General features: G+C 37.6%; 1 protein-coding gene across 4 annotated transcripts in view; it reads right to left on the bottom strand.

Annotated features, from left to right (window-relative positions):
* Positions 1-16,545, bottom strand: part of PLXDC2 (plexin domain containing 2) — a 283,407-nt gene that overhangs the window by 67,609 nt on the left and 199,253 nt on the right. For all 4 annotated transcript variants that reach the window (XM_075419491.1, XM_075419492.1, XM_075419493.1 and 1 more), the window contains 2 exons: positions 7,227-7,349; positions 4,209-4,327 (listed from right to left, as the gene is read on the bottom strand). In XM_075419491.1, coding sequence (XP_075275606.1) covers positions 4,209-4,327; positions 7,227-7,349 — 242 coding nt within the window. The remainder of the gene's footprint in view (positions 1-4,208; positions 4,328-7,226; positions 7,350-16,545) is intronic.

The following is a 16,545-nucleotide window of genomic DNA, read 5'->3' as shown; positions in this document are numbered from 1 at the left end:
CAAAATGCATTAAACTTGATCAGGAGTTTTGAGTTACATAAACTCTTCACCTCATAAAATCAAAGATCTTGTTTTCATGTCAATATTTTTGATAATAATAATGGAGGCAAAGAAATGTCAGGCATGCATAATGTGGGGAGAATATCCATAAAGACTGTGGATTTTTTATTTTTTAGTTTTCAGGAAACAATCACAAGGTTTGGAGTCTAGTTACTGAAAACAGAATATTTTCCATCATGCGTAGCAGGACCATAAATTTTATCTAACTGCCAGTACTTAATCAGTTCCATTCAATTCTGCCTCCTTTAACAGTAGAAAGAAATTCTGCTACAAGTCTCTTTTTGGATTATTTTCCAACTTCACATATTGGGCAATTTGAACAAGCATTTCAACTTTCATAATGGTCTCTGGATGACTACACAAATAGAGAGTCACTACTATTTAAATGAACAAAGAAAGCCTTAAAGCTAATGAAATTAAGAAAAATACCCTAAACCATTAACAAACCCTTTGGTACCTTTGCCTAATTTGTCCTATATTAATCATGGACAGAAAAAAACCCCCAAATGTTACACTAAGGAACATTAGCTATAAGCACTAATGGGAAAAGACTATATGGAACAGATATTTTGTTCAAAAAGAAGTAAAGCTCTTGAGAACTGAAGTTCTGTGAAGTTTAGAACATAAGAAATGAGTATTCACTCCTAATACATAAAGAAATATGCCTTTGCAGAAAATTTGTTTTATTATTGTGTTCTGTTGGCTAGTTCGCACTTTAATGTATTTCATATGTAGTAGAGGTGCACCAGTAAATTTTTCCTGCCAGCTGATGTTTCCTGACATATTGGCCATTTGCCAGAACACTAACAGCAAAGTGATGTTTAAAATGGAAGGTGTATACACTGTAAGCAAACTAAATTGATAAAGAAATGAACATTTGACTTGCTATAGCACCTTGCTATATTTAAAATTGGTTTTACATTTAGAAAACTTGGCTGTACAGCTCCTTTTCCTACCCATTAACTCTTCTGAAATATATTCTGATGTCTCCAGATTTCACTATCCTGGTGGCTCAGCTCCTTTTTTAAATTTTTATTTTTTTCAGAACCTATTCTGGATTTTGGATAACAATTGTGCATTTCAAACTGCTTCCTAGTAGGCAAACAACAGAATGCAGATGTTTGGGTAGAACAGCTCCTTTTATACTCAGCAAACCCCAGCCAAGATCCTGCCTTGATGGCCAACTCCAGGTTTAAAAGGTCGCAAACCTGATGCAGGAGCTGGAATGATATGAAAAAGGGAATCTCAGATGGTTTTAATAACTAGGAAATAAAAAGTAAAATTTACCTGAATTGCTTTAGACTTAAAAGTCCCTATTTGTAGCTCTCTCAAATGTATAAACAAAGTTACTTTAAAAGTGGATTCTTCAAGATAAGCTCCTGGTGTCACTAAGAAGAAGCCTCCAAGGGATGCTTTATAAAGTTACTTGCAACCTCTCTGCTGCATTTCTTACATGGCGCTACAGCCTGGAGACTTTCAATGACAACGCAAAGATGACCCCACTGATTTGTCACACATCACTGCCTTTTTTGATGAACTGTGGCACCAAACTGAAATGGCACCAAAAAGAAAGTAGAAATCTTCTTGTGCAACTTTTACGCATGCTAGTGAGCGCTCACACAAGTAATCTCACAGCAATTAATGGGGCTCCTGACAACGTCACTCACCAGCAAGAGAAATGGTTCCAGAAGGAAGGACTTCTTCATAAAGCAATGGAATCAGCATCGGAAATTAAATCAAGTCCTAACCAGCCTAACAAGCACTAGAGTCAAGTTTAAATTTACACGTGTCTCGGTTTTTCTTACCAGACAACTTGTGTCTGATCAATGATTGGAAATTTTATGCAATTTTCATCATTTACGTGAAAAGATGAGGTTGTTTTAATGGAACAAGACAGGCTGCAAATAAAGAACGTAGTCTTCTGGAAATCTCAGCCTCCAAATCCATTCCCCAAGCAATTACCAATGGAATACACAGTTGTAACATTCCAAGATTTTACAAAAATCTTTTGTCAAAAGATTTACAGACCACTAGCGTGTTACTATGACCACTTTAAAAAGTCTCTTTCCTTAACTATGTACAATAGTTCTAAAGTGATTTTTGGTAATTCCATTTGGGACAAGAATAATTCATGACAGGGGATTTCAAAGACTCAGCAGTGGAAAAAATACAAAGTATCGCATCTGTAAATTCCCATTCTTTTGTTGCAGGATTAATGAAAAGAATGTTAATAACTCTTCCCCATGAAAGCACTGTGGTTCTGGAGGAAGATTCCAGTGGTGCAGTGAGAGCAAGCAGCCTAAGCCATCGTAGCACAGAACTTGCTTATCCACAGGTTAAATGACAGTTGCATGCAATTCTAAGGAACGACATGTGATTAAAGAGCTGGCCCATTTCTTTCTGTCTTCCTAAATGAATAAATTTTTCCACTGTCTGGTACTCTGCATCGTCACTTATATTTATGCAGAATGAATGCAAGATACTATAAATTTAGAGCAACAGCTCCTATCACCCATATTAGATTAATTTTGCATAGGGCTGGACAGTAGCAGGCAGGGCAGAGCACCTCATAACCAAGAATAGCAGTCTCCTGAAAATGTCACCATTTTAGCATCGGAATGCATATATAGTTCTTGTCAAATTTACCTTAAAATTTCAAATTGAAGCACTGTTCCTCCCTACTTCACTGGGTCTTGAAGGCAGGAATGTTTCTGTGGTCTTTAAAAAGATTGCTTTTTCTTTGAAAAGGTCTCAACAGGAGATAAACAAAGCTTTGGTGCGCACTCCTTTGATCAAGTACAGGCTCCATTGTGCTAAGCAGAACAAAGCTTTTATGTGCTAGAGTCAAAATGCAAATAAATTGCATTTTCATAGATTCAGACTACTAACCTGGACATCACATTCAGAAAGAGAGCCAAAGCAGACCTTGTATCAGCATGCCTTTTATAAGATAAGGAAAGTCAGCTACATGGGCATACCAGCAGTTTCTTGTGTCTGCAAAACTAATCCAGTAAAGAACAATCCTGTTTGCAAGCCGCAAAGGCATCTGTCTCAGGTGAAGATATGACTGCTGCTAGCAGAATAACTCAGATTCTCACTAGCTTTCTAATGAAGGGGAGAGAAGTACTATTATTTCTGCTTCATTCAGATGCACGGCTTCAACACAGGCATGAAAAATGAGCCCAAAGGCTCACAACTGGTCTGTAGCAGAGAGAGAAGAGAACTCAGATTTCTCCAAGTCTGGAATATCAGTCGTATCACTGATTACATTTTTTAATATAGGGACGATAACAGAAAGATGTACATCTTGAAGAGAAAGTCACACTTTGCCTGCCAAACTGAGATTAAAATAACCAAATAAAGAAAGAAATCTTGCTTTGCCCCTACAGATTTGAGATTATCTACCTTCTGCTTCTCATTTGCATGAAATTCAACTGGAGGTATAGACTCCAGGCTATAGCCTCCAGGACTCTAGCAACAACAGCATGGAAAAAAAAAAATCATCTAAAGTAATGACTGAAATTCTGGAATACTTGGAGAACGCAGAAGAGCTCAAGCAAGACAACGACATACTGGTGTTATGAAGGCAAACCAAATCGCCTCAATCTAACCAGTGTTATCACCAAATAGATGGAAAACCTCACAGAGCTAGAGATATAAACCAGTTATTTCTTATTTGAAATATATGACCTTTGAAATACATTAGTTGGGAAAAAACAATAGCTGCAGGAAAAACGTGACCTTTTAATACTAACCACTGATTCTACAGTATTTTCAAACAGGCCCAAATTAGGTTAACTAATTCAGCAAATTAGACCATATCTTTCAAAATCCAAGAGGAATTTACTAAATAGTCAGGAATTTACTAAACACTCAACACTTACAACAACCTAAAAAAGGCCAGTTGAAATCCAGAAGAAGCACATTTGAGCCACATTGATGGTTTTCAAGTCCATCACATGAACATCACTTCTACAATAAAAGGTCATTTTCAGCAAAATAGTGATCTTACAAGCAATATAATGAAATGATCTTATACAGCTGAACTTTCAAATATCCCCCCCCCCCCCCCCCCAAAATGTAGGGAAATTCCTGACGGGTATAAAGTAATTTGTCTATTTAAATTACAGTTTTCAGACCCAACTTACTTCTTTGTAGCCGAAAATGATACGCCCATCATTGAGAAGGGTGGCCTGAAAAGTGAAACTGCCCAGGTTGTAATTATCCTGCAGATGTACATGGTCCCACTGGACAACTAGTGCTGTGCCTGTGAACCCCAGAGTGGGGGCAGAGAGGCAAAGGGAAGGAAAAAATGTGAGAAAAGTATTAACTGGCTGTAGGAAAAGTACTTAACTGTGGTTACTTGAAACAAGAAGAGTGATACGTCACTTTTTAGTAGCTTTCGGCCCAATATGTTGAAATGCCAAAGATATTACAAATTCAAGTTGCAGCTGAAATCCTCTTAAAGGTAGATATCACAGTGCCACAAAAAACTACCTCAACTACTTGCACGAAAGTCTGCTAAAGCAAGACTGGTCAAGTGACTTGTTTGGAAGTCCCCAAGGAATCAACAATCACTAAAGGTAGGATCCAGCACTCAAAGTCCAGGTGCGCTGCCACAACCACTGCTCTGCAGTGGCTTTTTTTACACTGTATGATTACCCTGATAACTTTGAAATGTGAAGTGCTAATAGCATTGCCCATTTAGTAAAGGTTATTTGACGAATTTGTATTCTTCCATTAACAGTGCATTAATATAGACAGCAGTCTTTTTTTTTTCTGCATGGTGCAAGACCTTGCTGAGGTTCTGCAAGTCAAAAAATGTTAGGTGTTGGTAATAAGAAAATGTAGTTTAAATTAAAACCACTAAGAATTCATAGATGGGGTAGATATTGAGTCTGGTGTACAAAGATTTAGTTGCAAAAGGCTCGTTAATATTCATGGGAGTTCTCTGGCTGAATATCCACGTATCGCAGTAAAAAATATACTCCAAGTGACTTGCATACCCTGTGAGCATGTTTTACAGATGTTGAGGGTTATAGACATTCAAGCAGCTTGGCTGAAAGACACTTATCACCAAAACTGTGTTTACTGAAAATGACTTTTTCATCATTATATGCCTTCCTCTACATACTTTTCTCTTTGGCACTAATGGGAGTTATGTGCTTTGATTCACAGCACTTCAATTTCATTTCTTCCTGGAGTGTTCAGAGTGGGTCAGTATGCATCCAGCTCAATGCATTTTTGATATATCCTTGAAATACCTTTTGTCACAGATCTGTGCTGTAACTTTCATTAACACATCTTGGCAGGGGATGTCACAAAACTATGAGCATGCCATTTTTTGGTGTATACTGCACTAAGTCCACCACATTATTGTCCCATGTGTCTTTCATGAGTCTAGTACATGCTCTTTAATTGTGTACACAGTACATTTTCCTTCTGTGACCACATTCATTAATTGCTTTCTGAATATTAAGTTGATTGTATTAAATTTCATTTTAAAGGAATGTAAACGGACTTTAAAAATTATTGGAGCAAAAATAGCCAGAACTGCTTATAGTCAGTCTTGGAGTACCTCAGACTAATGTGCATCTCAGAATGCCAAGCTAAGGTGGAAGTCAGCTGCCTCTAAAATAGCCTTCCCATTCCCAGGGCCTTTATGTAGATCCATGTGTACGTAAGTTCCTTGCAGTTAGCTCCATGAGTGAAACTTGGATAGGTCACCACACTCTGTGCTTGCTCACTAAGATGCCGCTCTAAAGCGGCACACTTACCCTGAGGAATAAAACAGGGACGAATAAGAAATAAAGAGCTGAAGATACAATTTGCTCTGTTCCTTTTTATTTGGGGTAAGATAGCAAATTCTTTGTCCTAAAGCACACAGGGTCCAAAAGATCAGCATGCCTTACACATGAGAAGGTATCCAAAATCTCAAAGAAGTATTCAGCCTTGTCATAAAAGCCTGATACACCTGAAGACTGGAAGTCAGGCAAACAATGAGAATTAGCAATGTCTACAGAATCCTTATATTCTTTCAGTAAAGATGACAAACCTCTGGCCATAATGTCAAATAACTTATTAAATGAAAATAATATTTTTTTCTCATTGAAAATTCTCCATGCAAGGAGTAGAATTTTCTCATACAAGTGTATTTTATTGGATTTTTAGCAAATAAGTGCTGCAAGTAATCACTAGACTGAAAGGAAAAATTATGACTAAGTGCAAACTTATGGGATCCATTTTGATCCTTGATCTAAAGAATAAAAATTAACACACCTGGTTGGAAATGTGACATATATTTGGACATATTCATAATTTATGCTTAAATTCACTATGAACAAACATACATAGAATGGCATAGGCTTATCCAGGAAGATTTAAAACAATCATAGATCTCATGATATTAAGTCATGACACTGAACCGCCTGAGTTTTAAATTCAGAATAGACAGTCGCTGCCATTGTATTTGATCACTAAAGACCTAAGGTAGGACACCAGATGTCTTTCAATCACATAGGTTATGTTTTCAAAATATTGATTATGATTAACTTCATGAGACAAATATCCACACATTCAAGGCCTTTGAAATATCTCACAGCTTGAAGTATAACACTGCAGTTTGCTGTTTACCCTTTCAATATTTTGTATGAGGGACTGTTGAGAACTCATGGTGTAGATGAGTATATTGGCTTCCAGTCCTGGGACTCCATGCACACTTAGTCATTGACAGGTTTACTGATCTTATATCTGCCCTGCTTCTGTGTGGTATTGTTATTGCATCCACAAATGCTGTTTTCATTTTAGCTTGTGGGTGGACAGTACTTATTCTATATATTTTGAAGTAACAGGAACTTGCACTATCATACTACAGATTTTTCCTTTTAAAAGTGAGTAGATATATTACTAGTTTGAGTTTATGTACTTCAACATCCAGAAGATCTCTGTCCAGTTAGGAAAAAACATTCATGACACTTTAACAGTGTTCTAAATTAAGAACTCTTTATGGATGTCTAGCCACATGCTGTATACAGCGTGAGTTAAAACAAAAAAAGCACAAAAAAAAATTAAAAAATCTTAAATTCTTCCTTCGAAAATAGTTATTTAGGAAAATACGAAGAGCCAAGGGACACAGACATGTTCATTTATGAAGGACTACTACATACCATTATCAAAGTATCTGACTGTTGAATTTCTTGACACACTGGGGTCAAAATTTGCCATTAAGGGTGCAATGTATTGTGTAGCTGTTAGCATTCGATGCACAACTTCTCCAGTATATATGAAACCTACAATAAAAAAAAAAAATATTGAGACCATTTCAGTAACTTCTGAAAAGATTTAATAGAATGGCAGGTTGAACTAGGCATTGCCAGAGCATTACAAGGTCATCTGAGAGAAACTAATCCCACCACCATTTTAATAGTGAAGTAAGTAAGAGCTAAAATTTCAGAATAATGTCTGTGATGGCTGCCAGAAGAACAAGATCCAAAAGGAACAATGGAACAATTATTTCAAGATGCCAGTTTTCATACAGAAATATAACCAGATCAAACTCAAGGAAGAATAACTCCAGTTACAGACAAAATGCACGTATCTGGCATTATCAAAACGAGCCATTTACCACCATGCATACTCCATAGTGCTTTCTATCTGTTCAAAAAATATGCAATTTGCTTTGCTTTTGCAAACTGTTACCTCTTAAAAAGTTAGTCTAACCCTTTTTCATATTTCTAGAGACACAGAGTAAGGGACTATTTCAGACAAGAAGAGATGACAAGCTTTAAAAAAAAAAAGGTCAGATGAAGGGTGGAACAGATAGGATTTTTATATGATTATAAGCAAACCAGCATTTCCGCTACATTCTCTGCAGCGTCAGGTCTCACTAGAGTATCCTATTAATCCCTGAATCCACAGTACTCCTCAGATCAGCAGTGCACTGATCAGAAGTGCTCACCCAAAACCCCTTACTGATTTGCAACTTCCTTTAAGGAAGAACTGTCATCTATGATGAATACAGGAATGCTGCAGTTTTCTTCAAAGCAAAACTTTGTGTATTTTAATGTCAGGAAAGCCTGGCTATTCTAAACAATAAATGGTCTACAAATGAACCTGTATTGGTTAGGTCTGCCAACTCTACTTCAACTGACTAACGGGACTAACTTCTTTAGATGCCTCAACCTAAAGCCTTATTTAAAACCTCCCATCACCCTGAGGGAATATTTTTTTATTTCAGCTTTTGTCTTGCTGGTCAAAACTGACAAACTTTAAGTTGATTTGAGCTGCAAATACATCTTCAAAACTAAGGTTTGCATATTACCTCTCCTCTTAAAGTGTTTACTGGATGGCACCTTATGCTGAAGTGTTTGCTTTTTCTCCTTTTGTTGATTTAATGAAGACTATTCCAACAACAAACACCCCAATAACAACAAGAATATTAGAGTTGGCTGAAAATTTTCTAACAGAAAAAATTCTACTTGGAAGACTTCTCACAGAAATTCAGTTATTTATTGGCAAATGATAGGATCCACTGCAAGAGCATTTATGCTAACTTGTGTTTTCCTTCCTTTCTTCAGTCATATAGAGACTCTCTTCCTCCACAACCCCTTTTATTGTCAAGCCCAAGAAGTCCTTTCTTCTCACATTTGTTATCATTGGAATACAACACATGATGAAGGAGTGTGTAAATCTGTCCCTAAAACATGATTGTGAAATTCCAAAGCTAAACACAAACCTGAACCACGAGAATTACCCTCAGGGTAGAAATACCATTTTCCAGCCAACTCCAGTTAATATAGGATATTAAAAAACTGTTAGCGTGCAACACCACTTTCTTAACAAGAGTATCTCCATCCTAACCACTGTGAGATAAGACAGGTTTGTTAAAAGGCTTTTTTGATATGACATAGGAAATCTCTTAGAGCATACAAAAATAACAAGTTTCTGGAGTGCTTTAGGCATCCTTCTACTTCTGTCCTCTCCGGAAACATGTTGGTAAATGCTTGCTTACTGTCCACAGAACTGGTTCCAGAAGTCATAAGATGCTAAAACCAAACAAACAAAAAAGATGGTTCTTTGGACTCATTTTCCTGCATGGCTGCTAGCAGTTAAGATAAAGTACCATGAAGTCAAGTCAAGTGGAGATGATAGGAAACCTAAGAAAAAGCCAGGTGTGGAGAAAATATAACAAAAGATTCAGATGGAAATATGTGGCATTCACAAAGGGGTGAGCTAGGAACATTTGCTTCATTTAAAACACAACTATGTCTTCACATGATACAGTATTTTAATACCCGGACACCTCCTAACTACAAAATTAATTCTTAGGACTAAACTACAACTGTCTTTTTGAGGGGGGCAAGGATATTCTTTCAGTGAAATATCTAAATACCACTTTTCTCTTTTGCTAATTGATAGGGTGAAAGAAACACCAATTAAAAAAAAAAATCTGCCCACACATATTTACAAGTTATGTATAATCCTGAACTTTCTGAATATACAAGTATGGCTGAAATTTTACTCTATCACACACCATTTTAGAATAGCCAACAGTCCTGTCAAAGTATAGTCCCTGAAATGTATTTTCATTATTTCTTATTTATTTCTGCCTGCTTCTAAAACGTCATTCCCTTTAGAAGTATTCCCTCATGCTTATTTAGACATTTTGAATACACATAATTCCACAGAATACTTGTGCCACTTATTATCCCTGTGGTCACATGCACACATATTCTTGGGTAACATAATCTTGGGTAGGTCTATAGCCTTGAAACCATTCCTTAAAAATATTTTGAAGACAATATAAACAAAACCTTTGAATCCATATTCACATGTTACAATTAGCCTTAATACTTCAGTACTTATTCATCCCTTGCACAATGGTCTTATCTTTACACACAGTTTCCTTTTCATGCTTTCACCCCATTTACAGTATAAATATCACCATTATAACTAATAATGAGACAGACACAATAGGAAAAGAAAGGGCTTAATTGTGCTGGAACACATCACTAAGTAAATCAGCCCAAGTAATTAGTAACCACAGAGCGTATTTCCAAGTGTTTGCCGGATGCAGCTTTACTTTAGACAAAAATGGAAAGCAGGAGGTGGATGATAGCTGGGAAGCAGACAGGCCTTGCATGAAGATCATTCTAATGAGAACTCCAGTCATGCATTGGAACAACTTGAAAAGAAACACAAAGTCATTTCAAATAATCCCAGAGATTCAAAGGCTGAAGCCACTGTTGAGCATGGACATTTTATCATTGCCACTACAATTTAAAGAAAGCTGCAAATGTAAAATCAACTTGTTCCTGAATGGACTTCCACAGAAAATTGGCTTATACTATCTGTGACCTAATTTTCTGACAGTGGTAAATGCCCATGGTTGATTCATTTAGTCAAGGAAGAATATTGCAGACCTGTAATTTCTTGAACCACTTAATCCTTCCTTTGTGGGAGGGGTTGGTAGAACTCTTTTCCAAAACTCTCCACAAGTCCTATACCTAGAAGCATAATATACTCCTAAATACTGGAATTAAGACAAATAGGAATGAGTGCGTAGCATTTTGTAAGTTTTATATGTATATATTAACCTAACTAAAACTGAGGATGACCTAATGCTAAAGCAATTTGTAAATCAAGAAGGGTATACTGCTAGTCCTCACAGTGTACAAATGCACACTCACACAGAGAGGGGAACTATATATATATATATATATATAAACCCACTTAAATATGAAAGCACACCTCCACTTGACACAGAACGCTGACTTGATTTAAAAATGCATTTTACATCTGAATTTATCCATTCCAAAATATGCTCCATATCAGTTGCATTTTAACATATTAGATTTACATACAAGATTTAACATACAAGATTTCAACAATCTGAACATAAGCTTTCTGTGGTTTCTTTTTTTCTACTCCTAGCTGTGCACAAACTCAGTACCACTTAGAATGTTTTCAATAACATTTGCCAAATGTGCAAGAATAACAGAATATAGGCACAGCACAGGCAGTCCTTTGAAGTTGCTGTTGTGCATCTATAAAGATATAATATGGGATATGCAGTCAACATAAAAACGAAACAGCTACGTAGATAACTATCTTCTCCCTTCTAAGACTCTGCATGAGCAAGTTACATAAACCTGAGCCTGATTTTATATATGTGACATTATAATAAACCAGTTTTGCACTTTAGCATTTAGCTGAATTAGAACTAAACCCACTTTAGACTATAATTTAATATATGATTTATTTTTAAATATCTGAAACAACTGGTCACATCTTAAAAGCATCATACTTAATACAGGGTATAAATGAATTATACAACTGCTTGTGATCAGTTGGCTCCATTTTGAGAATATATATTTTAGCTGCTCAGTACTTCTTCAAAGCTATTATGACATTTCAGGCTTTACCTATGTGGTGGGTTGACCTTTGCCAGCTGTCACACACCCACCCAGCTGCTCTCTCACTCCCCTTCCTCAACAGGGCAGGAGGACAAAATAAAATTAAAAAAACTTGTGGGTCCAGTTATAAACAGGGAGCACACCTGCTGATTACTGTAATGGGCAAGACAGAATTGACTTGGGGAAAATTAATTTAATTCATTGCCAGAGAAAATAGGTAATAAATTTGGATAGTGAGAAACCAAGACAAATTAAAACAACACTTTCCCCTCCCCCTCCCCTCCCTTTTTCCTAGGCTCAGCATCACTCCTTCATTCCCGACCTCTGTACCTCCTCCTCTCCACTGAGCAACGCAGGGAGGTGGGAAATGTGGGTTGCAGTCGGTTTATAACACTTCATGTCTGTTACTCCTTCCTCCTCACATTTTTCCCTGCTCCAATGCAGGTCCTTCCCACAGGCTGCAGCCCTTCAGGATAAACCTGCTCCAGTGTGGGTCCTCCACAGGCCATGGTTCCTTCAGGACATTTCCAATGTGGGGTCCTCCACAGGCTGCAGCATGCATATCTGCTCCAGCTTGGTCTCCTCCACAGATGCTTCAGTGCCTGGACAACCTCCTCCCCTTCCTTCTCTCACCTTGGCGTTTGCACGGTTGTTTCTCAGGCTTTTTGCCTCACTCTTGACACTGCTGTGCAACATTTCTTACTCTTTCTTAAATATGTTTTCCCAGTGGTGCCACCAGCTTGGCTGGTGGGCTCAGCTGTGTCCTGCAGTGGGTCCATGTGAGGCAGCTGGATCCATCTCTAACACAGGCCAGCTGCTCACCTCCTTCTATAGAGGCAGACACCCCACTACCAAAACCTTGCCACAGACCCCTAACACAACCTAAGACTTCACATAATATTTCATTTGTTTTCTATATTATCTATTTCATACTATATTTTATGTATCTACTATTTTACCTAATATGCAACAATAACATTATTTATCTGAATGACTGGAATTTCTAGTATCTTGTTAAAAGTTTTTTTTTTTGTTTTTAGTTTAGCGATTTTCTAGTAGAAGATAGCTGGAAATCTGCAGCTGAAGCAGAGCACTTCATGTACCAGTCTTATCCTCAGCAATTGCTAGTTATTGCCCGGGTCAAGTTGCTCCCACTGTATAATAACTTTTGTCTTCTAAAAGCGTAAAATGTTCTGGCAAAAAGAAAATGATCCAGAGAAAAACAATCATGGAGTCTGCTAAAGAATAAAAAATGCAATTGTGCTAAATAACAGCAATGAAATAAGTTGATGTGGAATTACTCCTTCCAATAGCCATGACATTGCTTTCATAAAAATCATATAAAATATCGCTGCTTCTCCAAAATGATCTTTATTGGAAATAAACACCTGAAACAATACTTCTTTCAATGTGAAACACCAAACAGCACAGTTGACAAGAATAGGAATGCTCAAAACCTCTTTGTATAACTGTAAATAAGTAGTTTGATACAGGTCTCAAAAACCCCTGTAATTATCTTTCCTTTCTTTTTTGTAGTTCTGAAGAGCTTGAGAGCTTGACTGAGTGGCAGGTAAGTTCCACCAAAGATCCTTAAACCAATTCTACTTATCAGGTGTTTTTGCCATCATGGTACAAACTGGCCCATGTACTTTTTGTACAGCAGCATTCATGTTTCAGGTACAGCCATCAATGTTGCTTTTACCATCTACAAAGCCTGATGTGTTTTAAAGGGAACTAAGTGCTCCCTTTCCACATAGGTTGACATTATGCGAAGTGTGTCAGGGAGTTCCCAGAGTAGGCTTTTTCTGCCATACAGTGTTCCTGGAGATGTTGACTCATATGGAAGCAAAAGACATGGCGTACGTTTTTCTTGAGACAGCTTACTTAATTCCAGATCAGAGAAGCGGAAAGATGATATTTAAGACCAAATGTAAAAGTATGAATTTAAAAACACCCAAACGAACCAAGAGCTGCAAGAATCTGAAGCTCAAAACAAAGAACAAATCGAACCATCTCATACAAAATAGTAAATGTAGAAAGAAAGCGGACTACTATAGAAAAAAGGAAGTTCATTTTCTTATCAGGTAGCTAATGTTAAGTAAAACCATATGTTAAAATCCCTAGTAATACAACAAGCTGTGGTTACTTAACTGGAAACGGAACTGCCTGCCAGCAGCAGCTGAACAATGAAAGGTTTTGCATGAGAGAAACTGTCACTGGGCAAAGGCAGAGCTGCTGGTCGAGTGCACAGTTCAGTGCGAGCACCCTTGCAGCATATAAACTAGAGGAGTAATAGCAGACCAGCTTCTGAAAAAATGAACTGGAAGAAAGTGGTTTCCCCTAAGAGGGTAGGCTCCAACCCGGATCACCTAGGGAAAAGCCTTGATCTCAGCTTGTATATTCACATTTGCAACAAGCTTTGTAGAGATGTAACAACACACTCCCCGAAATGCCTCGCTGCATAGAGGAATAATTTCTGTCATTTCTCTCTGTTCATTTTCTCATTTAAACAGGGTGAGAGTACACAACTTCTGCTTCTCATTTTCCTCCAAAAATCTCTGAAAACTGTTTGTGCAGCCAAGAGAGAAAACTGGCAGTAGCTTCCCAGCTCTCCGGCTGCTTTTCTTTTGGTCTCTGGATAATCAAAGCCTTCCGAGAGGATCTGCCCTGGGGCATTTGGTGGTATCTCCTATGACCCCGAAGCTACCTCAACAGGTACCAGTGCTTCTACTCCATTTTTACCATCTTAGACCCAGTGCACTGCCCATTTTTGGGGGAAACCAGAGTCAGTACGAATACAGGACCATACAGACTAAGATTTACCACAGTTTTCACAACTTTACCCCCGATCTAACAATTACATATTGTTGAAAGACTGACATAAAATGGGATATGTTATCTATCTCGTTTGAGGATCTACTTCCCCATCTCTAATGAATAAGCTAGCAGGAGAGAAACAGTAAGATTCTTACCTTGGGCTTGTTTAAAAAACCCACCATAACCAGATGTGAGGCCACAGCAGTGTTTAAGGCCTGGTTTCTGTCAAGCAGCATTCAGCATCACTGACCAAGACAAAGATAAGCTACTCACAACTCAATGGTGGGTAAGAACCCCTCACATCCTAAAATTGATCCATATGCCATCTTGATCTCTCCAGCTGCCAGAGATAGTGTCTTGCTAAAGAAAAAATTTTGGAAAGTGGATCAAAAATTCTTCCTCTGAGTTCTCCAATTTGCTGCCTATGATCACTCATAACTCAAAAACGTGCATTCATTTCTCTTGTTAAATTACTATTTGCCAGTACAGTAGAAGAAATAGACTAGGGATAGGGACTGAGAAGTAGGACATGAGAGCTTATATAAACATTGTGTAAGACTGAGGTTCTAATGGCCTTAAAGACTGTTTCAGCCATTTCTGGATATTTCCATTTGTAAACAGAAAGCTGCAAATAATTTAAATAGGGAAATCAGAGCACAGTTTGTTGTTATTTGTAGTTTGGAAGTCTGGGTTTAGGTAGTGAAATAAGAGCTGGTGAAACATACCTGCACCCTCTGCAAAGATTACTGGAGCATAGCAACAGCTTTGCCAAAGGCAGGAAGGCAAACGCATCCTCGGCCTTCAGGACCACCCCATGCAGAGTGCACTCTATCTCCTATGCTCCCTTGCTCAGATCACTCTAATACCTTGGTCCAGAGCTATTAGTCAGCCCATCTCAGTAGGCCCAGCCCACAGACATCCCACCTAAGATCTCGTTTACTTGCCAGTCACATGCTAATATGTACCTACAACCCCCGTCCCCAACCTGAAAATCAAACCATTAAAATCTTTCACTATGGGAACAGATATTCCTTAATACATTTTTTCTGTAATAAGATGGTGGAGAACACAGCTATCATTTAGAAAAGCTGTGGCCTCACCTGCTTTCAGCACAAACAACCAAGATTTCCCCAGTAGGAAGACCAGAAAAATTTAGGAGTGTTGTTACTTAGGCACATATAACCATCAGCTGAGATCAATACAAGGTAGAGAACACAAGCATAACTAAAAAACGATATGCATCTGTGTTTTCAAAGTGTCAGAGAATTCCAAACTGTTCTACCCTGGAAAATGCCACCTTTTAAGCAACTGCTTCTCATGCAGTTGTTCACTTCTACAAGATTTTTGTAAACAAAGCTTTATTAAAAACTAGCATCCAATAAAATCCTAACATCCTTTCATTCATTAGCCACTCAAGAAAACTCATTTCAACTGCAGCACACAAAACAACACACTTGCAAAAACCTCTGCTCTGTTCAGACAAGAGAATAAATTATGTTTTGTGCCACATGTAAATGAGACTATAGAAACTAGTCTTCTATAAAAGACTCTTCCACAGACATTAACACCTTTTCCTGCTCATCTCTCTTTTTTTTTTTTTTTTTTTTCCAGTAAATATAATTGTTCTAAATGGTAGGGAAAGATTCAGCCCTTTTGTTGAAGCTACTCTTCTCCAAGGTGATAAAACATTACTACTTCAGATGCACCTTAGCATCAGGTTAGAAGACATGTTTGGACTAACACCGTATAAACGTGTTCTTGAAACAGTTAGTACATCAGTTTAATTCCACTCTTCTTCAATTTACCTTAGCACGATTATAACCAACATCATAGCAGTTAATTGAGAATAAGCAGACCAGTTCCCTAACCAGTAAAAAGGTATCTGAGCTTTATCAACCGGTAAAATTCTTTTCCTGTCTGTAAAGTTGTCACATGTTTTTTCCATTTCAAAGTATATTTTCAAAATATTTTTCATCAATTTATGATCTTATCTGACACCTCAGTTGGGAAAGGTCAGAGCTGCAAGTTTTCTCTTTGGTTGAAAGCCCAGTAAGATGCTATTTTTCTGTAATTATTTTAATTGGAGCTGCTGAGAACAGCTTCAAAATTTTTACTTGCTTTTTATTTTCAGGATGTTTCTTGTTCTCCATCTCGCTGCTTCTGACATAGCACTTATTTTCATCTTACTCTCTTTTTTTCTTGTCGGCAGTAACATTAAAAACCTGATGAACCTCTTCTTGTTTCTGGAATTAAA

This window comes from Opisthocomus hoazin, chromosome 4 (assembly GCF_030867145.1).
Source record: "Opisthocomus hoazin isolate bOpiHoa1 chromosome 4, bOpiHoa1.hap1, whole genome shotgun sequence".
NCBI classification, from domain to species: Eukaryota; Metazoa; Chordata; class Aves; order Opisthocomiformes; family Opisthocomidae; genus Opisthocomus; species Opisthocomus hoazin.
Note: the sequence above shows the minus strand (reverse complement) of the source record. Positions and strands in the feature narration are given on the sequence as shown.